General features: G+C 40.9%; 1 protein-coding gene across 1 annotated transcript in view; it reads left to right on the top strand.

Annotated features, from left to right (window-relative positions):
* Positions 1-26,075, top strand: part of DSCAM (DS cell adhesion molecule) — a 690,454-nt gene that overhangs the window by 367,724 nt on the left and 296,655 nt on the right. Inside the window, exons 5-8 of the mRNA XM_059889928.1 lie at positions 174-452; positions 5,833-6,108; positions 15,452-15,748; positions 16,499-16,774. Of these exons, the coding sequence (XP_059745911.1) occupies positions 174-452; positions 5,833-6,108; positions 15,452-15,748; positions 16,499-16,774 (1,128 nt within the window). The remainder of the gene's footprint in view (positions 1-173; positions 453-5,832; positions 6,109-15,451; positions 15,749-16,498; positions 16,775-26,075) is intronic.

Here is a 26,075-nt window from a genome sequence, read left to right as displayed (position 1 = left end):
GGCAGTTCCCTCCAGTATTATTGCCTGGAGAATTCCATGGACAGAGGAATCTTAAAGGTGTATTAATAATTGAAATCATACATAAAATTTGAATTATATATGACGTCCTATGATTCTGAATGACACATTAACTCCTTCACTGCATCTAAGAGTTTTTTCCTTTCCTTCTGCAGACCCAGCGAACTCAGCCCCGTCCATACTGGATGGGTTTGATCATCGCAAAGCCATGGCAGGGCAGCGTGTGGAGCTACCTTGCAAAGCACTTGGGCACCCTGAGCCAGATTACCGCTGGCTGAAGGACAACATGCCCCTGGAACTTTCTGGAAGGTTCCAGAAGACCATGACAGGGCTGCTTATTGAGAACACACGTCCCTCAGACTCAGGCAGCTATGTGTGTGAAGTGTCCAACAGATATGGAACTGCTAAGGTGATAGGCCGCCTGTACGTGAAACGTAAGTTGGATGGTAACTGGCAGTGGTGATGCTAGCTGCCAATGGTGGAGCTCCTGTTACAAGTGACCCCCTGGCCTTCTCTGTAGCTCCCATGAATCCTCACTCCATTTTAGCCCCATTTCACAGATGAGGAAATCAAGTCTTCAAATGCTGGAGGTTACTCCTTAGAAGGAAAGTTATGACCAACCTAGACAGCATATTGAAAAGCAGAGACATTACTTTGTCAACAAAGGTCTGTCTAGTCAAGGCTATGGTTTTTCCAGTGGTCATGTATGACTGTGAGAATTGGACTATAAAGAAAACTGATTGCTGAAGAATTGATGCTTTTGAACTGTGGTGTTGGAGAAGACTCTTGAGAGTCCCTTGGACTGCAAGGAGATCCAACCAGTCCATCCTAATGGAGATCAGTCCTGAGTGTTCATTGAAAGGACTGATGTTGAAGTGAAACTCCAATACTTTGGCCACCTGCTGCCAAGAGCTGACTCACTAGAAAAGACCCTGATGCTGGGGAAGATTGAGGGCAGGAGGAGAAGGGGCTGACAGAGGACGAGATGGTTGTATGGCATCGACTCAATGGACATGGGTTTGGGTGAACTTCGGGAGTTGGTGATGGACAGGGAGGCCTGGAGTGCTGTGGTTCATGGGGTCGCAAAGAGTCGGACATGACTGGGCAACTGAACTGAACTGAACACAGCTGGAGAGTCTGGGGCCACAGTATCCAGCTCCAAGATAACATTACCTAGCTGTTGAATTCAGAATGGCCAGCCAGTCTGCAAATCAATGGAGGGAGATAAGCAGGGCGGTGCTGTTAGCACAGGCAATGGTGATCAGATCAAAGGAGTTGCCCTTGGCCAGTTGCCAGATTCTGCTTTAGGTTTCTAAATGGGGCTTTATCACCTCTCTACAGGGCTGAATCTAGAGCTGTAATTATCTGAAAATTGGACTTGGATTCAATATTAGAGACAATTTAGTCCAACTATGGTGACTATAGCTTCCCTAGGGGTCCGTGGTAAAAACAGTGAAGTGAAAGGCACTCAGTCATGTCTGACTCTTTGTGATCTCACGGACTACACAGTCCATGGACTTCTCCAGGCCAGAATACTGGAGTGGGTAGCCTTTCCCTTCTCCAGGGGATCTTGCCAACCCAGGGATTGAACCCAGGTCTCCCACATTGCAGGTGGATTCTTTACCAAGCTGAGCCACCAGGGAAGTCCCAGTAGTAAAAGAACCTGCCTTCAATGCAGGAGAAGGCATTCTATCCTTGGGTTGGGAATATCCCTTGGAGAAGGAAATGGCAAGCCACTCCTGTATTCCTGCCTGGGAAATCCCATGGACAGAGAAGTCTGGTGGGCTACAGTCCATGCAGTCACAAAGAATCAGACACAACTGAAGCACTAAACAATAACATGATGAATACATCTCATCTCTAAACTGGTCTGGAATGACCAGTGTGAGGAAGATGATGAGAAGGAGGGTGAAGGCAGACAGAGGAAGAAGGGATGTGATTTCAGGGGTACACTCTCTAATCTATTTATAAAGCCTTAATTTTATTCATGCAGAAACAAAATCAAACTGATTTTACTCAAGATCACAGGACCAGAAGTGAGTGGTAGAACTTTGGTCAAAATATATGGCTCATAGTTGCCAGTCGGATAATATGTATATTTGTATACAGAAAAATTTGATGAACTGAACAAACTGAATATGAGTCTGGCATTTAAAAGGAAGGCATTTTCTTATCCTGGCTTTTTTCTAGCCTTATGCCTGTTTATGGAACCACCTCTTCAATGTTACCATGGATGTAGACAGCTTTAGCACAATACCAGCCCAAGTGAGTCCATTTGAAACAAATATCCCAAAGACTGCCTGGAATCAGCTGTCCAGACTGAGTCCTGCAAATGTCATTTGAATGTGCTTAGGCTGATTTTTGCTAGAAATGGAGGGTAATGTCTGAACAATTATATTTCTATGACTGAAGTGCCTTGTTGATGAAACAATGAAACATTGGACAGCTAGTGAGAATTATTCCAATGGGAGGTTCAAAACCACTTTTTGTGGCTCCTCAGTTTCTGCTGAATAATATTTATATATTAAGATAGTGGGGAAAGCCTGTCAAGAAAACCTGTAAGGTCACATTTCCCATCGTTTTGCTTCAAAAAAACCTACTTCCTGTGAAATCTAACTTCCTTCCCACTATAAGCAGTTCCTTCCCTAAAAGTGCAAGCCATGCTGCTCCCTCCACATGGAAGATGATTTTCAAATACTTGAATGTCTAAAACTCCCCATCTTTCTAAGTCTAATGCAATGCCTTATTCCCCAGGCATTCCCCATTCCACTCCTGTTTTCTGCTCAAAGCTCAGAATAGTTTATTGCTTTCTCTGTAAAGACATTTATCCTTGTCTACGTTGTAAATGACCCTGATACTGGGAAACATTGAGGGTAGTAGAAGGGGGCAACAGAAGATGAGATGGTTGGATGGCATCACCGACTCAATGCACATGAGTTTGAGCACACTCTGGGAGATAGTGAAGGACGGGGAAACCTGGTGTGTTGCATTTCATGGGGTTGCAAGATGTTGGACTTGACTGAGCAACTGAACAACAGTAACACATTGTAAAAGTTATCTGTAGGAAAGTCTTAATTCTGAATATGTCTGTTTTCCTGTTTGTATTTGTGAGCCTTGTCTGGAAAAATTCCAGGTATGCCTCTAACACTCCATCCTCCCTTCTGACTGGTCCTTAGTTTGGTCTCTCTTTTCCAGTGGACATGATGCTCTTGCAAATTCAGAACATTCTCCTCTTTTATTTTTCTCTCTTTTGTTTTCTAGTTTCAAATTCCTCCCCTCTGAAAACAGCCCTGAATTTGCAGGTTCAGCCTCAGCCTCCTTGGGTGTCAGAAGAACATATTTCCAAATTTTATATCAGATGCTCAGCAGGAGTATCCCAAACTGCTCTCTACCATCTCTGGCATGTAAATGACTCCTGTTATCCTAGACTCCTTCTACCCTCAAACCCTCCAAATGCAAGCTTTAAGCCCCAGATCCTCTTTGAGACTTCCCTTTCTAGGTCTAATTCCTGCCAATCCTAGAGATTGTATCTCAAGGCCTTTCTCAACTGTGCTCCCCACCTCCACCCTGTCCTAAATTGAGTTTTAATTGAGTCACAGCTAGACATCAACAATTACTCCTTGCTGACCAATTTTCCTATTATCATTTGTGCAACACAATACGATCAATCGATTCTCCTAAAAATGTGTTTACTCTATTGCTCACTGGCTAAAAATTCTAGAAAGCTTTCTTCAGTTCCCACTGTTGTTACTGTTGTTCAGTCTCCAAGTCGAGTCTGACTCTTCATGACCCCACGGGCCACAGCATGCCAGGTTGCCCTGTCCCACCATCTTCAGGAGTTTGCCCAAGGTCACGTCCACTGAACTGGTGAGGCCATCCAACCATCTCATCCTTTGTTGCCCTCTTCCCCTGCTGCCTTCAGGTCCCTCTGATTTGATGCAGAATCTTGAGGTCTTCTATTGGACCCTTTGGGTTACTATCTTCATTCTCGTATTTTGCTTATGCACCTAAAAGACTGAGCTTTTTAAAGACTTCACAATGTGGTGACTAAGAAGTCAGTAATAACTGACGCAAACAGCTGATAGCTGCCATTTACCTGTTGTGTGGATTTGGTTAAATATCTCTGAATAACTCTTTCTTCGTCTGTAAAGTGGAGATAACATGAAACTTGCAGAACTGTGGGGAGACTGACTTAACGAAGGTAACTATGGGACATGCGAGTTGTCACAAGTGCCTTTCATTTTCATCTTCACTTATGAGTTTAATGCTATTCTTGGCATATAAATGTTCAAAAATGCTTATGGCATTGAACTGGGTTCATTCATTGTTCAATGAAAACATAGAAAGTCATGGATGAGAGTTACCACCTTGTCCAAAGCAGCTTGCCTCATTTTAAAGAAATAAAAAACCTTTCTCACAGTTATACATTCTACAGCAACCTGCTTCCTTGCAGCCCTGTGCTGCTGGCCATGGTTAAGCCACATAGAGGATATGAGTGAGTTTGTGTGTGTGAGACTGGCCCAGAGGAAACCCATCTGTGCCAAGTTGGGATGAGGCAGATAGATTTAAATATTCAAATATATCCATCCTTGTTGGCTCAGCCATTGCAGTTCTTACTGTCAGTGGGTTAATACTCACATTTACTGAGAAAGGAATCTGACCAACACCAGTCTATCTGCCATACAGTGAAAGAAGGCAAGAAAAAGAAAAGAAAAAAGCCAACAGCAATAAGGGTGTTCCCAAACAAAATGAAATAGCACTGAAATAAGAACATGCAGAGTGTGGCCTTTTGTTTTTAAGGTTCCTTTTTAAAAATTGTTGCAACGTCATTCCACACAAAAGCATTAGAAACATAACAGTCTTAACACGAAGCTCACAATTGACTATTTCAACAGACAATCTGTATGCATTGTCATTTACATGGTAAAGTAGCTAACTATTAAAAAGATGTTCTTTCTCAATCCCTCTGCTGCTTTAACTCTGGGAGTATTCCAGGTAGAAGGCCTATGTAGTGCTATTTACAAGTACCAAATTATGACCATATTGTTGTTGTTCCGTTGCTCAGTTGTGTCCAACTCTGCAAACTCCTATACTGTAGCATGCCAGGCTTCCTTGTCCTTCACTATCTCCCAGAGTTTGCTAAGACTCTTGTCCAGTGAGTCAGTGATGCCATCCAGCCATCTCGTCCTCTGTTGCCCCCTTCTCCTCCTGCTTTCAATCTTTCCCAGCATCAGGATCTTTCCTAATACGTTGGCTGTACACCTCAGGTGGCCAAAGTATTGGAGCTTCAGCTTCAGCATCAGTTCTTCCAGTGATAGTCAGTGTTGATCTCCTTGCAGTCCAAGGGACTCTCAAGAGTCTTCTCCAGGACCACAGTTTGAAAGCATTGATTCTTTGGTGCTCAGCCTTCTTTATGGTCCAACTCTCACATTGGCAAATGACTGCTGGAAAAACCATAACTTTGACTCTATGGACTTTTGTCGACAAAGTGATGTCTCTGCTTTTTAATCTGCTGTCTGGGTTTGTCAAAGCTTTTCTTCCAAGGAGCAACCGTCTTTTGCTTTCATGTCTGCAGTCACCATCCAAGCAAGTACAAAATTAAGACTGTATAACTTACATAAATCCCATTAACAGCTCAATTTAATATCTTTGACTATTCAATGCTCTGTATGAGGGAAAAACCTACCTTGACGTATTGCCAAATGGCCAAAAATGCTTGTGAAGATACATTTGCCTTGTCAAAAGTCCACCCTGTTGAAATACTCTCATGTGTGATGTTTTTACCTTCTTTTTTTCTCTTCCCCGAAACTCCAGAGCCACTGAAAGCTACCATCAGCCCCAGGAAAGTTAAAAGCAGCGTGGGCAGCCAGGTTTCCTTGTCCTGCAGCGTGACTGGAAGTGAGGACCAGGAACTCTCCTGGTACCGAAATGGTGAAATACTCAACCCTGGAAAAAATGTGAGGATCACAGGGATCAACCACGAAAACCTTATAATGGATCACATGGTCCGAAGTGACGGCGGAGCCTACCAGTGCTTTGTGCGCAAGGACAGGCTGTCCGCTCAAGACTTTGTGCAGGTGGTCCTTGAAGGTCAGTGGGCCTCGTTGCAGGGTTCAGCCGAAAAAAAGAACTCAAACCCAGGGCACTCAAAAGCAAGAGCAAAGGGTGAAGTGGAGCTCATAACTCAGTTTTAAGATTTCTGTCTGATCAGCTAGTAACTCTCCTCTAGTTTTCTAGCTCAGTTGGGCAAATAAAAGATTAATTTCTGATGAAGTGATCATTGTTTCTAGTAGAAGTAACATAAGTAATGTGATTTAACATAAAGTCAAGTAACATAAATGCTGCTCACTCAGTGTTTAAAGTTACTTGTCAAGATATGAACCAAAGAGACTTGAGACTGATGGTTCGGTGGCTAATCCATCATCCTCTTGACCAGGGTTTCTCAGGGGTGCTTGGTTGGGTAGGCTGCTGTATGCACTCTAGGATGCTGAATGGAGTCTCACCTCTATCTGCTAAATGCTCGCTGTGCCTCCCTCCAGTTATGACAAACAAGTGTCCTTTGGGGGAGCAAAATAGCCCCCCCAAAGTTGATAAGCACATCCATGGATGCAACACTTAGAGCAACATTTCAACGTCATGTTTGGTGGACTGTAAAAAGGCATCTGGGTTGTAGAGTTGTCTCAATTTGGGTCCAGAGAGTCACAGATTTAGGTGAATGGAATTTTTGAAGAATTGCTTTGTGTTATCATAATGAGTTTTAGGCTTTTTTTTAACTGCCTACTGCTTACTTACATCTTCAAGCTTATCAATCAGCCAGGGAAAGACACTGTCCAGGTAACTTTCAAGCAAGAGACATGTTTATCACTAGATAATTGAACTAGCTTTTATCTGTAAATTTGCATGTCTTGTTGGAAATTGTGCCTTTATATATAATTTAAAATTCATCTGTTATCAACTGATTAAAATAACTACATGACTTTCATATAGCCTAAAGCAGGGGAAAAGAAAATCCATTTAATATGAAAATAAGTTTAAATATCTCTTGACGCTAAGTGTCTATTTCTCTTATTACTTTTTTAACCTTAGCTAATTTTTAAGAAGAAACGGGCTTAGGATAACATTCTTATTTTGATTCAAGCAGTTCCTTGCAGACAGTGAGCATTTTAAAGCACAGGTGAATATAGCTGAAGGCACGGGACTCATATTAAAAGCCTGATGCTGTGTTTCCATAATAATTAAGTGCAGAAAGTAATCAATTTGCACAGAGCCAGTTTGCTAATGGCGATGCCCTGCAGTCCTCACATAGCCACTATTTTTAGATTCTTTGTAGAAAAGGGAGAGATTACCTGTCTAGGCCTCGTTACCTTGGAAACCACCTCGTGTGACCAAGAAAACCTAAGGAGTATATTGATAATCCATAATAATGTCGAAAGAGGTGAGGTTATCAGAGAGTGACAGCAAGAAAGATTTCAAAGACACTCCAGTCTCACTGGGAAAATAATGTCTGCTTTCATCTCCAAAAAAGCCTGTCGCTTGAATAAAAAGAGGGGTGAGAGGAGCCCACTGAGCCCACTCACGGATTTATTTGTTGCCTGTCAGTTTCTGTTCAGGACAAGAAGCTTCACTTATTTTTTTTTTTTTTTTCTCATCTGAGAAATGACAGTGCTAATGTCGCCAAAGACAGCAGAAATGGAATTACAAACACATACCCAGTAACTGCCTTAAGATGGTGTCTAACTAGACACTTATGATTTAACATCCTGTAACCGCTATGAATTAACTGATTCTAAAAACTCACAATACTATCAACTAAGAATGGGCACTGATATAATGTAGAATTTTGGAATATTTCCCATGAGGACAAAGAAACTGGAAAGGAAGTTTAAAGAAACTGGAACTAATAATTATAGGTTCAAGATCAGACCAGAACACCTAGAAAGTAGAATCATAAAAAAGAAGAACAGGTCTTATTTCTGGAAATTATGGAGTAGTGTGTATCACACTAACCTGAGAGAAGATGAAAATAATGAACTTTGGGGAAAGCAAAATAATTTACAGACCCTGCGGAAATACCCCAAATCAGGCAGAAAGAACTTGACCCTTGAAAGAAGGGGGAAATATCAGTAATTTTCTACACAAATATCACACATCCCTTGAGGATATTTTCCAGTGCTAGTGGGGTGGGGCTTCACAGCTGGTGCTAGTGGTAAAGAATATTCCTGCCAGTGTAGGAGACATAAGGGACAAGGGTTCGATCCCTGGGCCAAAAAGATCCCCTGGAGAAGGAAATGGCAACCCCTTCAGTATTCTTGCCTGGAGAATCCCATGGACAGAGGAGCCTGCAGGCTACAGTCCATAGAGTTACAAAGAATTAGACATGACTGAGCACACACACACAGTCTTTCTAAGATTATGATGAATTTTATTTTTAATTTACTGTTTTCAACATTCAAAAACCCCATCAACATGCATGGCTACATCTATCAAAAATAGTCTTTAAAAGTTAAAACCAAATAAAGATATTTTCAATAAACAAAAGGTTGTGAAGAGCATGATGCCAGAAGTCCTACATGCTAAGAAACAGTAAATGAAACCATTCATGATGAAGAAAATGACCTGAATCTGGAAACTCAGATAGAAATGAAGTACATGAAAAATGACAAATGTATTAGTAACCATTTAGCAAAATGGTTTTCTCATTTAATTTTTCTAAATCAGTTCAGTTCAGTCACTCAGTCGTGTCCGACTCTCTGTGACCCCATGAAGTGCAGTATGCCAGGCCTCCCTGTCCATCACCAACTCCCAGAGTTCACTCAAACCCATGTCCATTGAGTCAGTGATGCCATCCAACCATCTCATCCTCTGTCGTTCCCTTACTGGACTTTCAGCTTCAACATCAGTTCTTCCAGTGAACACCCAGGACTGATCTCCTTCAGGATGGACTGGTTGGATCTCCTTGTAGTCCAAGAGACTCTCAAGAGTCTTCTCCAGCACGACAGTTCAAAAGCAACAATTCTTCGGCGCTCAGCCTTCTTCACAGTCCAACTTTCACATCCATACATGACCACAGGAAAAACCATAGCCTTGACTAGACGGACCTTTGTTAACAAAGTAATGTCGCTGCTTTTCAATATGCTATCTAGGTTGCTCATAACTTTCCTTCCAAGGAGTATTTCATGGCTGCAATCACCATCTGCAGTGATTTTGGAGCCCAGAAAAATAAAGTCTGACACTGTTTCCACTGTTTCCCCATCTATTTCCCATGAAGTGATGGGACCGGATGCCATGATCTTCGTTTTCTGAATGTTGAGCTTTAAGCCAACTTTTTCACTCTCCACTTTCACTTTCATCAAGAGGCTTTTGAGTTCCTCTTCACTTTCTGCCATACGGGTGGTGTCATCTGCATATCTGAGGTTATTGATATTTCTCCTGGTAATCTTGATTACAGCTTGTGCTTCCCCCAGCCCAGCGTTTCTCATGATGTACTCTGCATAGAAGTTAAATAAGCAGGATGACAATATACAGCCTTGACGTACTGCTTTTCCTATTTGGAACCAGTCTGTTGTTTCATGCCCAGTTTGAACTGTTGCTTCCTGACCTGCATACAAATTTCTCAAGAGGCAGATCAGGTGGTCTGGTATTCCCATCACTTTCAGAATTTTCCACAGTTTATTGTGATCCACACAGTCAAAGGCTTTGGCATAGTCAATAAAGCAGAAATAGACGTTGTTCTGGAACTCTCTTGCTTTTTCCATGATCCAGTGGATGTTGGCAATTTGATCTTTGGTTCCTCTGCCTTTTCTAAAACCAGCTTGAACATCTGGAAGTTCACGGTTCATGTATTGCTGAAGCCTGGCTTGGAAAATTTTAAGCATTACTTTACTAGCTTGTGAGATGAGTGCAATTGTGTGATAGTTTGAGCATTCTTTGGCATTGCCTTTCTTTGGGATTGGGATGAAAACTGACTTTTCTAGTCCTGTGGCCACCGCTGAGTTTTCCAAATTTGTTGGCATATTGAATGCAGCACTTTCACAGCATCATCTTTCAGGATTTGAAGTAGCTCCACTGGAATTCCATCACCTCCACTAGCTTTGTTCGTAGTGATGCTTCTAAGGCCCACTTGACTTCACATTCCAGGATGTCTGGCTCTAGGTGAATGGTCATACCATCGTGATTATCTGGGTCATGAAGATCTTTTTTGTACAGTTCTGTGTATTTTTGCCACCTCTTCTTAATATCTTCTGCTTCTGTTAGGTCCATACCATTTTTTCCCTTTATTGAGCCCATGTTTGCATGAAATGTTCCTTTGGTATCTCCAAATTTCTTGAAGAGATTTCTAGTCTTTCCCATTCTATTGCTTTCCTCTATATCTTTGCATTGATCGCTGAAAAAGGCTTTCTTATCTCTCCTGGCTATTCTTTGGAACTCTGCATTCAAATGGGTATATCTTTCCTTTTCTCCTTTGCTTTTCGCTTCTCTTCTTTTCACAGCTATTTGTAAGGCCTCCCCAGACAGCCATTTTGCTTTTTTGCATTTATTTTTCTTGGGGATGGTCTTGATTCCTGTCCCCTGTACAGTGTCATGAACCTCTATCCATAGTTCATCAAGCACTCTGTCTATCAGATCTAGGCCCTTAAATCTATTTCTCACTTCCACTTGTATAGTCATAAGAGATTTGATTTAGGTCATACCTGAATGGTCTAGTGGTTTTCCTTACTTTCCTCAATTTCAGTCTGTATTTGGCAATAAGGAGTTCATGATCTGAGCCACAGTCAGCTCCTGGTCTTGTTTTTGCTGACTGTATAGAGCTTCTCCATCTTTGGCTGCAAAGAATATAATCAATCTGATTTCAGTGTCAACCATCTGGTGATGTCCATGTGTAGAGTCTTCTCTTGTGTTGTTGGAAGAGGGTGTTTGCTATGACCAGTGCATTCTCTTGGCAGAACTCTATTAGCCTTTGCTCTGCTTCATTGTGTATTCCAAGGCCAAATTTGTCTGTTACTCCAGGTGTTTCTTGACTTCCTACTTTTGCATTTTTCTAAATAGCAACTGACAAATTATAACATTACATCATTGTATTATATTTTTTAGCATACATAAAATTACACAAATGAAAGAATATAAATTAAATTTTTGAGATTATCTGTTGCAAGATTCCTCCATTTTATTTGAATAATTGTAATTTTAACTTCTCATAGGTGATTAAAACTATAAAATTTGCATGTACACACTCATATTAATATATATGTAATGAAAATGAAAAGGCAAATATGAAATGATAGAAAATATTTAGTACATACATTTATATATAATGTATACTATATATATACATATGTCTGACAAACATTATGTGTAATTTAATCTGACCTGAAACTGAAAGTGTTGGTTGCTCAGTTGTGTCCACTCTTTGCAAACCTGTGGATTGTAGCCTGTCAGGCTCCTCTGTCCATAGGATTTTCCAGGCAAGAATACTTTGCTGCTGCTGCTGCTGCTGCTAAGTCGCTTCAGTTGTGTCCGACTCTGTACGACCCCATAGACGGCAGCCCACCAGGCCTCCCCGTCCCTGGGATTCTCCTGGCAAGAACACTGGAGTGGGCTGCCATTTCCCTCTACAATGCATGAAAGTGAAAAGTGAAAGTGAAGTCACTCAGTCGTGTCTGACTCTAGCGACCCCATGGACTGCAGCCCACCAGGCTCCTCTGTCCATGGGGTTTTCCAGGCAAAAGTACTGGAGTGGCATGCCATTGCCTTCTCCAAGAATACTCTAATGTCTTCCTCTTTCCTTCTCTAAGGGATCTTCTCAATCCAGGGATTGAACTCGGGTCTCCTTCATCACAGGCAGACTCTTTACTTTCTGAGCCACCAGGGATGTAATCTGACCTATATACATGTATAAGTAAATTTGTATACATGTATATTCATCATATTTGGTTTGAATGTATATATTATACATATACATGTATTCAGTGGACGTGAAGAACTGCTACCAATCAATACCAAAGAAAAAGACTGTAACATAAAAATGGAACAAAAGATTTGAACAGACATTTCATGAAAGGAAATACACAAGCGGCCAATAAACACACACAAAAACAATAGTAATTCCGTAGCATTTGTCAAATAATGCAAAATCTGTATCTAATCACAAGGAAATATCAAACTGGATTTGAACAACTGGCTACAAAGTAATTCTTCAAAAATGTCAAAGTCAAGAATTGAGTAGAAACTGAAGAATGTTACAGATTAAAAGGACTAATGAGACACCACAAATAAATGTAAGGTATGACAATGGTTGGACTGGGAAAACAGCTGCAAGGGACATTACTGGTCATGGACAGACTCTGCATTAGGTAACACCACGGTTCCAAAGTTGCAGCTCCTAATTTTACTAACTGTACTCTGGTTATGACAGAGTATATGTAGGGCACACACAAACATGATTTGAAGCCAAGAACAGGCTGAAGTAATGCATGGTGATCGAAATCAGAAAAGTAGTGGTAGGTAGAGACTGCTTGCAAGAACCCCTAGCAACATGGTGGGGGGTGATAGAAATGATTCTTACCTTCTTCATTTTGTGCTTACATAAGTGTATTTATTTAACAAAACTCATTCTGTTGGTACTCTTAAGATCTATATATTTAGCTGTGGGTAAACTTTATCTACAAAAATAAAAGCGTAAGTGAAGAAAACTTTCCCACATAGATTTTAAAATAAGACTTGAGAGTTCAATGCTTAATGTAAAAATCAGTAAAAAGAAATTTATAGCTAAACACCTCCTGACAAAATATGTTGCGTTGTAAGGTCAAATAAAATAACCTCAATATTCTCAAGCATCAACAGTTGGTCATATACAAAGAATTATGATCAGAATGACATCTAACTTCTCTGTAAATTAAATGTAGAGCACGTTGAAGTCATGTCTGCAGGGTTCTCAGGGCTAAAGTGCAGATTTCCTATTTTAATATTATGAAGTTATTTTTGTCATCTTTGATAGTAAAAGAAAGATGTTTGTGATCTAAGAATCTGACCCTGAAAAAAATATACTTGAAAGCCTTCTCCAGCCTTCCAAAATGTGAGCTGGAATGAAGTTAAGATTCAGCAATTTGCAAATGAAAAGATGGTGCAACACTTACCTTCAGTACTGGAATTGCAAGATAGCTTTAGAATTTTTTTCTGTTTTTTTTTAAATAATTAATTTTTTTATTGATGGATAATTGCTTTACAGAAGTTTGCTGTTTTCTGTCAAACCTCAACATGAATCACCCATAGGTATACATAAATCCCCTCCCTTTTGTTTCTAACTTTTCTTTTGCTTATCTATGCTTTCAAATTTTTCAGCAATGAATACATGTAATTTTTATAATTCAGGTTAAAAAGTAAAAAAAAAAATCTATTAATCATTATCTTTCAATTTGCACCAATTAAAAAAAAATATCTCCACCAGCAAGGTTTATTACTAGACACAGAAATCAAGTTGCATGTGATCATAGTTCTGTCAAAATGATATATTCATGCCTGGAAAAAAAAAAAAGTGTCACAATGTTGATTTATATGCCTAAAGCTGGGAGATCCATTGGTAACTTTCCAGTCTTTTGACTTTCACACATTTTTCTCTAATATGTGTGTATCATTCTAATGTGTATGTGCTCAGTGGTATAGTCGTGTCTGACTCTTTTTGACCCCATAGACTATAGCTGCCAGGCTTCTCTGGCCATGGAATTTTCCAGGCAAGAATCCTGGAGTGTGTTGCCGTTTCCTCCTCCAGGGGATCTTCCCGACCCAGGGATTGAAACTGTGTCTCTTGCATCTCCTGCATTAGCAGCAGATTCTTTACTATTAGTGCCACCTGGGACACCCTGTATCTCTCTAATGGAGACCTAATATACATTTTTTTTAAATGCATTTGTTGTTACGAGCATATAACTTTGGGCTTCTCTGGTAGCTCAGCTGGTAAAAAAAGCTGCCTGCAATGCAGGAGACTTGGGTTCAATACCTGGGCTGGGAAGATCCCCTGGAGGAGGGCATGACATCCCACTCCAGTATTCTTGCTTGGAGAATCCCCATGGACAGAGGAGCCTGGCAGGCTACAGTCCATGAGCTCACAAAGGTAGTACATGACTGAGCGACTAGGCACAGTACAGCACATAGAATATAACCTTAAAGAGATATTTTAATACATGATTTAAAAAAATAATGGAATATGAAAATTTTGTCTTTGTCTAAAACATTGGAAATTTCTGTGGAAACATTCCTAAGATTAATCTCCTTGTTTTCCTGGGAGGGTCTTGAGTTGTGTCTGTTCTCCTAGTATCAGTTTTATTCTCAGAAGTATCCCAGATAAATTAATGACCACCTTACTTATAACACTTACTATGTTATAACACAATCTAAACTATGACATAAATAAACTTATCCATAAAGCAAGAACAGACTCACAGGCATAGAGAACAGGTTGGTGGTTGCCACAGGGAAGGGGAGTTGGAGAGGGATGGATTGAGAGTTCAGGATTAGCAGATACAAACTAGTTATCAGTACATAAAGGGTGGATTCAATCAGCATGAGTTTGAGCAAACTCTGGGAGATAGTGAAAGACAGGGAAGCCTGGTGTGCTGCAGTCCTGGTGGTCGCAAAGAGATGGACACGACTGAGCGCCTAAACAACAACAAATAGGATGGATAAACAGCGAAGTCCTACTGTATAGCACAGGGAACTATACTCAGTATCCTATGATAGCCACAATGGAAAAGAATCTGAAAAATAACATATGTATGTATAACTGAATCACTTTGTTGTAGAGCAGAAACTTAACAAATCAACTGAAGCATAGCTTCAGTAAAATAAAATTTTTAAAAAAGAAAGAAAAGATACTTATGGAGACATTTAATAATACCGAAAGGGTCCAACTTGATTTAGCTTTTACCTATTCTCAGGGCCTTCATAAAAATTCACATGCAATTATCATTATTTATTATTAAAACTATAAAAGATGATTCCTTATGAGAAAATGACAGAGAGATAATCAATGTCTTAGTTCTTTCTTCCTCTAAACAGTTCCCCATTGAGCAATCCCTAATTAACTTGGAGGAAGTAGAAAGCTAAATTAGCCATGGAGGTGTGTGAATTTCCTCTGTTATAACTTTGGGTGGGGACATAACAGTTCTGAATTATAAACTTTTTGGGAGATGACATTCTTTATCATGAACATCTGAGTTGCATGATTATGACAATCAAGAAATAGAGGAGAGAGAGATTAAAGCTAGCTAAGTCTGCATTTACTTATTTTGAAACTGAAAAGTTGTCCTAAGTGGAATTTAGCTTTATCGATAAAACCAGTCTTTTGAGGGGCGTTTGATAGCCACATCCAATAGACATACTCGGAAGTCCTTTAATTATGCATATGTGCCACTTCCCTGCGTGATTTGTCTTCCTGCAGATGGAACTCCCAAAATCATTTCCGCCTTTAGTGAGAAAGTGGTGAGTCCGGCAGAGGCCGTCTCCCTGATGTGCAACGTGAAGGGAACGCCGCTGCCCACGATCACGTGGACCCTGGACGACGACCCCATCCTCAAGGGCGGCAGCCACCGCATCAGCCAGATGATCACGTCGGAGGGCAACGTGGTCAGCTACCTGAACATCTCCAGCTCTCAGGTCCGCGACGGGGGCGTCTATCGCTGCACGGCCAACAACTCTGCAGGCGTCGTCCTCTACCAGGCTCGAATAAACGTAAGAGGTGCTTGTCGAATCAACTCCTCAAAAAACACACATGACTCATTGTAGCGGAGAAGGACGTTTCTGCATGCACCGAGCCCAGTCTTGGAATGCCAGACCGGATTAATGTCGCTTCGTTGTCTCCTGCCCTCTTGCTTCCCACTGAGGAATGGCAGTGACTGGATCACTGTTGGAAATGGCATTTTGGTTTCCTTAGTCAGCTTGTTCTCTTGTTTTACTCTTAGACTTGTCCTCTGGAGCTTTCTTTTCCTGGTTTATGCTCTGCATGCTCTCTCCTTCCTCCTCTTCTTCTGTTCTACGACATTCATGGTAAACCTTCATGTACATGGTACTTAACCTACATTCATAGTGCAACATGGCATAACCTCCATCCTCACAATCTATTTTATAGAGAGAGAGTTAAACAGTTGAATTGATACCAGTGTCTCACCAGCTGAATATGATTGTTCAGTGCAGCTTGTTACTTTTTATTGATTAAATTGCCTTTTAGCCTATAATTCAAAATGTTTTAAATAGAAGTAGTTGGTAATTAGCACTCGTTCAATTCATTTGAAGGCAATGAAATGAAAAGGAAAAGAAAAAAAAAACCTTCTTAGTGGAAAATGCCAAATGCAGAAAAAAATTGCTGAATTGAAAAAGATGTCCTTACATGAAAACAAATACATTTTTAAACTCAAGGAAAAGTGTACTCATTTCCACACATAAAAGGTACCCTTAAATTATTTTCAAGAGCTTCTCTGTGTCTCTCCAGGGCCTGCAAGCATTCGACCAATGAAAAATATCACAGCAATAGCGGGACGCGACACATACATTCACTGTCGTGTGATTGGCTATCCGTATTACTCCATCAAATGGTACAAGAACTCGAATCTGCTTCCTTTCAACCACCGCCAAGTGGCGTTTGAGAATAATGGAACCCTAAAACTCTCAGATGTGCAGAAGGAAGTTGATGAGGGGGAGTACACCTGCAACGTGCTAGTCCAGCCCCAGCTCTCCACCAGCCAGAGTGTCCACGTGACGGTCAAAGGTAAGGCTGTGCCTCTGTCCCCACCCGAGTCACCATTGCTAAGTTTATCCACTAAGAGTGAAATAATCTGAAAACCTTTATGTTTAGAATGAGGAATGATAAAGTGTATTAGATGTTCTGTTCTCTCCGCCAGTGCATCCTCACCGGACTGATGGCTAAGATAGTCTTCTTTCCACATGAATTTTTGGCTTGGTTTTCCAGAGGATGTGTGTTTTTATACTATCATAGGAAAAAACACATCATCTATTTGGTTATCTAGTTGTCTGACAAATCATTTTAAAACACTTAGCTTTGTTTTTCTACAGTCTCCTGAAAGTAAGTTCTTTTGGAATCCACCTGGAAGAGATTTTGTGTAATGCGTAAAGACTTCACACAAAATAAACGAGCAGATCAAAGCAAAAACATAGGAATGCAATGAATGGACAACCCCATAGGAAATTTTCTAGACTTTTATGTTTTTCTTTACATCATGACATCATGATGTGGACAGTCATGAAATCTAACCATCAGGATGAATTTTGGTGATCATGCAACTCAACACCAGCCTCCTTGTCATGCAGCTAAGCTGCATGTCTGAGCTGCCAGTTACCTCCCTAGGTACCAACAACTGTCTTTTAGTGTTTTGGCTGCAAAACTTCATAGGTTTTCTATGGTCCTCCTCAACCATCTTTTCTCACAAATCCTGTTAGTTTATCTATTTAGATCAGATCAGATCAGTCACTCAGTCATGACCGACTCTTTGCGACCACAAGAATTGCAGCACGCCAGGCCTCCCTGTCCATCACCAACCCCCAGAGTTCACTGAGACTCACGTCCATCGAGTCAGTGATGCCATCCAGCCATCTCATCCTCTGTCATCCCCTTCTCCTCCTGCCCCCAATCCCTCCCAGCATCAGAGTCTTTTCCAATGAGTCATCTCTTCCCATGAGGTGGCCAAAGTACTGGAGTTTCAGCTTTAGCATCAGTCCTTCCAAAGAAATCCCAGGGCTGATCTCCTTCAGAATGGACTGCTTGGATCTCCCTGCAGTCCAAGGGACTCTCAAGAGTCTTCTCCAACACCACAGTTCAAAAGCATCAATTCTTCAGCGCTCAGCCTTCTTCACAGTCCAACTCTCATATCCATACATGACCACAGGAAAAACCATAGCCTTGACTAGACGAACCTTTGTTGGCAAAGTAATGTCTCTGCTTTTCAATATGCTATCTAGGTTGCTCATAACTTTCCTTCCAAGGAGTAATCGTCTTTTAATTTCATGGCTGCAGTCACCATCTGCAGTGACTTTGGAGCCCAGAAAAAAAAAGTCTGACACTGTTTCCACTGTTTCCCCATCTATTTCCCATGAAGTGGTGGGACCGGATGCCATGATCTTTGTTTTCTGAATGTTGAGCTTTAAGCCAACTTTTTCACTCTCCACTTTCACTTTCATCAAGAGGCTTTTGAGTTCCTCTTCACTTTCTGCCATAAGGGTGGTGTCATCTGCATATCTGAGGTTATTGATATTTCTACTGGCAATCTCGATTACAGCTTGTGCTTCCCCCAGCCCAGCATTTCTCATGATGTACTCTGCATAGAAGTTAAATAAACAGGGTGACAATATACAGCCTTGATGTACTGCTTTTCCTATTTGGAACCAGTCTGTTGTTCCATGTCCAGTTCTAACTGTTGCTTCCTGACCTGCATACAAATTTCTCAAGAGGCAGATCAGGTGGTCTGGTATTCCCATCTCTTTCAGAATTTTCCACAGTTTATTGTGATCCACACAGTCAAAGGCTTTGGCATAGTCAATAAAGCAGAAATAGATGTTGTTCTGGAACTCTCTTGCTTTTTCTATGATCCAGCGGATATTGGCAATTTGATCTCTGGTTCCTCTGCCTTTTCTAAATCCAGCTTGGACATCAGGAAGTTCACGGTTCACATATTGCTGAGGCCTGGCTTGGAGAATTTTGAGCATTACTTTACTAGCGTGTGAGATGAGTGCAATTGTGTGGTAGTTTGAGCATTCTTTGGCATTGCCTTTCTTTGGGATTGGAATGAAAACTGACCTTTTCCAGTCCTGTGGCCACTGCTGAGCTTTCCAAATTTGCTGGCATATTGAGTGCAGCACTTTCACAGCATCATCTTTCAGGATTTGAAATAGCTCAACTGGAATTCCATCACCTCCACTAGCTTTGGAGGCCCACTTGACTTTCTAAGGCCCACTTGACTTCACATTCCAGGATGTCTGGCTCTAGGTCAGTGATCACACCATTGTGATTATCTGGGTCATGAAGATCTTTTTTGTACAGTTCTTCTGAGTATTCTTTCTAAGGCCCACTTGACTTCACATTCCAGGATGTCTGGCTCTAGGTCAGTGATCACACCATCGTGATTATCTGGGTCATGAAGATCTTTTTTGTACAGTTCTTCTGAGTATTCTTGCCATCTCTTCTTAATATCTTCTGCTTCTGTTAGGTCCATCCCATTTCTGTCCTTTATCGAGCCCATCTTTTCATGAAATGTTCCTTTGGTATCTCTGATTTTTTTGAAGAGATCCCCAGTCTTTCCCATTCTGTTGTTTTCCTCTATTTCTTTGCATTGATCGCTGAAGAAGGCTTTCTTATCTTTTTTTGCTATTCTTTGGAACTCTGCATTCAGATGCTTATATCTTTCCTTTTCTCCTTTGCTTTTCTCTTCTCTTCTTTTCACAGCTATTTGTAAGGCCTCCCCAGACAGCCATTTTGCTTTTTTGCATTTCTTTTCTATGGGAATGGTCTTGATCCCTGTCTCCTGTACAATGTCACAAACCTCATTCCATAGTTCATCAGGCACTCTATCTATCAGATCTAGGCCCTTAAATCTATTTCTCACTTCCACTGTATAATCATAAGGGATTTGATTTAGGTCATACCTGAATGGTCTAGTGGTTTTCCCTACTTTCTTCAATTTAAGTCTGAATTTGGCAATAAGGAGTTCATGATGTGAGCCACAGTCAGCTCCTGGTCTTGCGTTTGCTGACTGTATAGAGCTTCTCCATCTTTTGCTGCAAAGAATATAATCAATCTGATTTCGGTGTTGACCATCTGGTGATGTCGATGTGTAGAGTCTTCTCTTGTGTTGTTGGAAGAGGGTGTTTGTTATGACCAGTGCATTTTCTTGGCAAAACTCTATTATTAGTCTTTGCCCTGCTTCATTCCATATTCCAAGGCCAAATTTGCCTGTTACTCCAGGTGTTTCTTGATTTCCTACTTTTGCATTCCAGTCCCCTGTAATGAAAAGGATATCTTTTTTGGGTGTTAGTTCTAAAAGGTCTTGTAGGTCGTCATAGAACCATTCAACTTCAGCTTCTTCAGTGTTACTGGTTGGGGCAAAGGCTTGGATTACTATGATATTGAATGGTTTGCCTTGGAAACGAACAGAGATCATTCTGTCATTTTTGAGATTGCATTCAAGTACTGCATTTCAGACTCTTTTGTTGACCATGATGGCCACTCCATTTCTTCTGAGGGATTCCTGCCCTCAGTAGTAGATATAATGGTCATCTGAGTTAAATTCACCCATTCCAGGCCATTTCAGTTCGCTGATTCCTAGAATGTCGACATTCACTCTTGCCATCTCTTGTTTGACGACTTTCAATTTGCCTTGATTCATGGACCTGACATTCCAGGTTCCTATGCAATATTGCTCTTTACAGCATCGGACCTTGCTTCTGTCACCAGTCACATCCACAGCTGGGTATTGTTTTTGCTTTGGCTCCATCCCTTCATTCTTTCTGGAGTTATTTCTCCACTGATCTCCAGTAGCATTTTGGGCATCTACTGACCTGGGGAGTTTCTCTTTCAGTATCCTATCATTTTGCCTTTTCATACTGTTCATGGGGTTCTCAAGGCAAGAATACTGAAGTGGTTTGCCATTCCCTTCTCCAGTGGACCACATTCTGTCAAATTTCTCCACCATGACCCGCCTGTCTTGGATTGCCCCACGGGCTTGGCTTAGTTTCATTGAGTTAGACGAGGCTGTGGTCCTAGTGTGATTAGATTGACTAGTTTTCCTTAGATTAGATTGACTAGATTGACTAGTGAGTATGGTTACAGTGTGTTTGCCCTCTGATGCCGTCTTGCAACACCTACCGTCTTACTTGGGTTTCTCTTACCTTGGGTGTAGGGTACCTCTTCATGGCTGCTCCAGCAAAGCGCAGCCATTGCTCCTTACCTTGGACAAGGGGTATCTCCTCACCACTGCCCTTCCTGACCTTCAATGTGGGATAGCTCCTCTAGGCCCTCCTGCGCCTAGAGGAGCTAAGTTCTCAGACACACATGCACTCTCACATAATGTATTATTTGGTATATGTTATGCAACATATACCTTGTGGCCCCATGGTAAAGAATCTGCCTGCCAATGCAGGAGACATGGGTTTGATCCCTGGTCCAGGAAGATCCCTTGGAGAAGGAAATGGCAACCCACTCCAGTATTCTTGCCTGGAGAATCCCATGGACAGAGGAACTTGGTGAATTACAGTCCATGGAGTTCACAAAGATTCAAACATGACTTGGTGACTGAACAAAAACAACAGTGTAACATTTACATTAATACATGTACATATACCTGCACATGAATAATTTTGAATTTTTAAACAACTGCATATCTTCAGAGTTTTCTCAAATCATTCGAAATTCTTGGCAAGCCAGATTGGTCATAGCTGCAGGAAACTTCATTTTGTGATTTATTTCTTGATCCATGATGAATGGAATATATACTCTATGTCCAGCAGATCAATACCTTAGAAAATAAGTCCTATTTGATGACTAAGAATTTTCCCCAGAAGAAACCAACCCCAGGGCTAAAAAGAAACCAAGCAAAGAATGTTGATAGGGAGGATGCAGGGGCGGGCCAGATGGAAGGAGGCTGTGAGCTGTGACAATCAAATCAGGGAAACAAGAAGCAGAATACCCTCCCAATAAAGATGATGTAAAACCAAAGACATCTATCAAACTTTGTTGTTGTTCAGTCACTCAGTCTTGTTCTACTCTTTGCAACCCCATGGACTACAGCATGCCAGGTCTCCCTGCCTTCACCATCTCCTGGAGTTTGCTCAGACTCAGGTCCATTGAGTCACTGATGCTATCCAACTGTTTCATTCTCTGTCATCCTTCTCCTCCTGTCTTCGGTCTTTCCCAGAATGAGGGTCTTTTCCAGTGAGTTGGCTGTTTGCATCAGGTGGCCAAATTATTGGAGTTCAACTTCAGCATCAGTCCTTTCAATGAGTATTCAGAGTTGATTTCCTTTAGGATTGACTGGTTTGATCTCCTTGCACTTCAGGGGACTCTATGAAACTTACTACAGCCAAATGATCAAAGCCAGAATCATTCCTGGCTGTCTCTAATGACAGCAGAGTAGATGACAAAGTAGATGTGTCCATGGACCCTGCCATAGGAAAATATCACACACTAACAAAAATTTTATTAGAAAGACTTTAAACAATGGGTTTACCAAGAAGCTGGGAATACAAAACTTGCTAAAGAAATCTGTGTCCCACTGGTATTCATTCATCATAAGTTAACATTTTGTGCACATGTCTGGGCAGAGGGGACTTCCCAGGTGGCTCAGTGGTGAAGAACCTGCCTGCCAGTGCAGGAGACGCAGGAGATGCAGGTTCAATCCCTGGATCAGGAAGATCCCCTGGAGGAGGAAATGGCAACTCACTCCAGTATTCCTGTCTGGAGAATCCGACGGACAGAGGAATCTGGAGGGCTATAGTCCACAGGGTTGCAGAGTCGGCTATGACTGAGTGACAGAGCATGTGGCATGAACACACTGGGCAGAGGAGAGGGTATATGTTCTTGATGTTCAATCACTAAGCCATGTCTGACTCCCTGGGACCTCTTGGACTGCAGCATGCCAGGCTTCCCTGTCTTTCACTATCTTCCTGAGTTTGGTCAGATTCATGTTCATTGAACAGGTGATGCTATCTAACCATCTAATTCTCTGCCACCTCTTTCTCCTCTTGCCTTTATACTTTTTGTTTATTGCTGCTTCAAAAGATGCTTTCTTATATTTCAGGGAGCAATGTCTAAACCAAATACAATTTCATCTATTACTACTACAGTATATCCCACTTACTTTTATTGAATTTTATTTTTATGTAGACAAATAAAATGATGAAGCCGGCTTATACCTCTTAGGGCTTCCCAGGGAAAAAATAATAAATTCTGGTTTCCTTATGTCAACCTAGGGCTTACTTCTTAGAGGTAGTCATATTCACATTCATTGCCCTCTCACAAAGATATTTAAAATAATTCAAGATACCACTTGCTTTTCTTGCTTAAGATGATATCTAACTTTCAGCATTTGGTAACAGTTAATAAATTAATGATTTTAGCCTTTCTTCAGATGTCAGTGGAAAGGTTGTAACCAAATTAACTTCTAAGCATTTAAATAGGAATTTTAAAATATTTTGAAATGAAATATGTAAATTAAATCACACTCCAGTGGTCAGGTTTGTAGTCCATCAAAGCTTTTAAAAACTAGTAACCTTTGCTATTTTCAATTATGATGAGTTACGATAAGAAAGAGATAAGGAATCGACTGAATTACAGGAAAAGACTGAGGTTTCTGACTCTCCCTGTAGATCAGGACTGGAAGAGTCATTCTCATTTTATTCATGTATATACAGCTCCATTACCTTTGCAGTTAAACTGCACGATGAATATTATTGTATTCAGATAATTTTAGAGGAGCAAATATGATACCTAAAAATTTGGCTTCATTTGGAAGTGGGCCCACTTGTTTCCATTAATAATGCTGAAAAGTGTAAACCAAACCATTTTTTATCTTACGTCCCAGAGGTTCTTCTCTAACACTGAATAGAGCAGTGTGTGTGTGAGTGAGTGTGTGGCTGTGAGTGTGCGTGTGTGTTCAGATGACATTGGAAGCAATACTGTTTTTCAATCATATCTTTTTTTGCTTTTTTCCTTCCTTCATTTATATTGTATCATATGATTGGAAAAAAAAATTTTTAAACCTCAAAAATCAATATAAATAGCATTAATCATTAATAATGCCTGAGACTTAACTTCTAAAATACATTAACAAGAAGCTTGGGGCTTCACTGCTGGCTCAGTGATCAAGAATCCACCTGCTAGTGTAGGTGACATGGGTTCGATTCCTGGTTTGCGAAGATCCCCTGGAGAAGGAAATGGCAACCCACTCCAGTATTCCTGCCTAGAGAATCCTATGGACAAAGGAGCCTGGTGGGCAACAGTCCATGGGTTCACAGAGTTGGACATGACTAAGCGGCTAAACCTCCACAATTTTGCTGCCTTCAAACATGCAGGGAGAAATGAAAGTCAGAATCCCTTCTTTCACTTCATTTCAATTTAACAAGCAGTGTTATATTTAACACATTCCAAAGCTTTTCTTGCCCCATTTTAGGTGCCACATTGAACTTGAACAGTGTCTAGTTGAGTGTTCTAATTGCTAGGAACCAACACTGCCAGGAAAGTTAATTGGCTGCTAGGTAAAAATGTCACCTTCTATTTGTGTTTATGTAAAACTTTGTCATTTACAAAACACTTTCATAATTGTAACCTTAATTAATACTCACAGTGACTCTGTAATGTAGATAAAACATCAGCAGAGAAAGAGAATAGGAGAGAGCAGGGAACTTGATCAGAGTTCCCCGGTAATGTATTCAACACTCGAATACACATCTCTACTTTCCAGTTACCACTCCACAGTGTGTTATTGAAAAGTAATTCACATCGCAGTGGGAAGCTAGGATTAATGTGAGGAGACATCAAGTCAAAAGACCTAGAAAGAAAGCTATTCTAAAAGCTGAGAAAGAATATTATTTTAGAAGTAAGGGCATGTGATACGGGGCACCTAATTTAAGAGAGAAAGATAATTAATCAAATTGAAGAGATGAAAGGGAAGAAATGGATTTGGTGAGGGAGGGTGAGTAAGAACCAGAGATGACTCCAGAAGTTCTAGTCTGGATGATGGAGAAGTGAAGAGAGGGAGTCTAAAATGTTCATGGCTTGGGAAAGTCTTATGAAGAAAAAGGTGTACTGTCACATGTCTGTGGACCATGATTCTGGATTCTGACTGGGGGAACTTTGAAATACAGGTTTGGGGAATGGGCTGAAATGAGTATATCTTTCCTTTTCTCCTTTGCCTTTTGCTTCTCTTCTTTTCAAAGCTATTTGTAAGGACTCCTCAGACAACCATTTTGCCTTTTCATATTTCTTTTTCTTGGGGATGGTCTTGATCCCTGCCTCCTGTATAATGTTACAAACCTCCGTCCATAGTTCTTCAGGCACTCTGCCTATCAGGTCTAATCCCTTAAATCTATTTCTCACTTCCACTGTATAATCATAAGAGATTTGATTTGGGTCATACCTGAATGGTCTGGTGGTTTTCCCTATTTTCTTCAATTTAAGTCTGAATTTGGCAATAAGGGGTTCATGATGTGAGCCATAGTCAGCTCCCAGTCTTGTTTTTACTGGTGGTATAGAACTTCTCCATCTTTGGCTGCAAAGAATATAACCAATCTGATTTCAGTATTGACCATCTGGTGATGTCCATGTGTAGAGTCTTCTCGTGTTGTTGGAAGAGGGTATTTGCTATGACTAGTGTGTTCTCTTCGCAAAACTCTGTTAACCTTTGACCTGCTTCATTATGTATTCCAAGGCCAAATTTGTCTCTTACTCCAAGTATTTCTTGACTTTCTACTTTTGCATTCTAGTCCCCTATAATGATGGAGAAGCAAATGGCAATCCACTCCAGTGTTCTTGCCTGGAGTATCCCATGAACAGAGGAGTCTGGCGGGCTAAAGTCCATGGGGTTACAAAGAGTTGGATGTGATTGAGTGACTACACACACAAACACACCTATGATGAAAAAAAATCTTTTTTCATGTTAGTTCTAGAAGGTCTTGTAGGTCTTCCTAGAACCGTTCAACTTCAGCTGCTTCAGCATTACTGGCCAGGGCCTAGACTTGCATTACTGTGGTACTGAGTATTGCCTTGGAAATGAAGAGAGATCATTCTGTTGTTTTTGAGATTGCACCCAAGTACTGCATTTCTGACTCTGTAATGGCTATTCCATTTCTTCTAAGGTATTCTTGCTCACAGTAGTAGATATAATGGTCATCTGAGTTAAATCCACCCATTCCAGTCCATCTTAGTTCACTGATTCCTAGAATGTCGATGTTCATTCTTGCCATCTCCTGTTTGACCACTTCCAATTTGCCTTGATTCATGGACCTAATATTCCAGGTTCCTATGCAATACTGCTCTTTAAAGCATTGGACTTTACTTCCACCAC

This window comes from Bos taurus, chromosome 1 (genome assembly GCF_002263795.3).
Source record: "Bos taurus isolate L1 Dominette 01449 registration number 42190680 breed Hereford chromosome 1, ARS-UCD2.0, whole genome shotgun sequence".
Classification (NCBI taxonomy): Eukaryota; Metazoa; Chordata; class Mammalia; order Artiodactyla; family Bovidae; genus Bos; species Bos taurus.
This window is presented reverse-complemented; position numbering and strand designations above follow the sequence as displayed.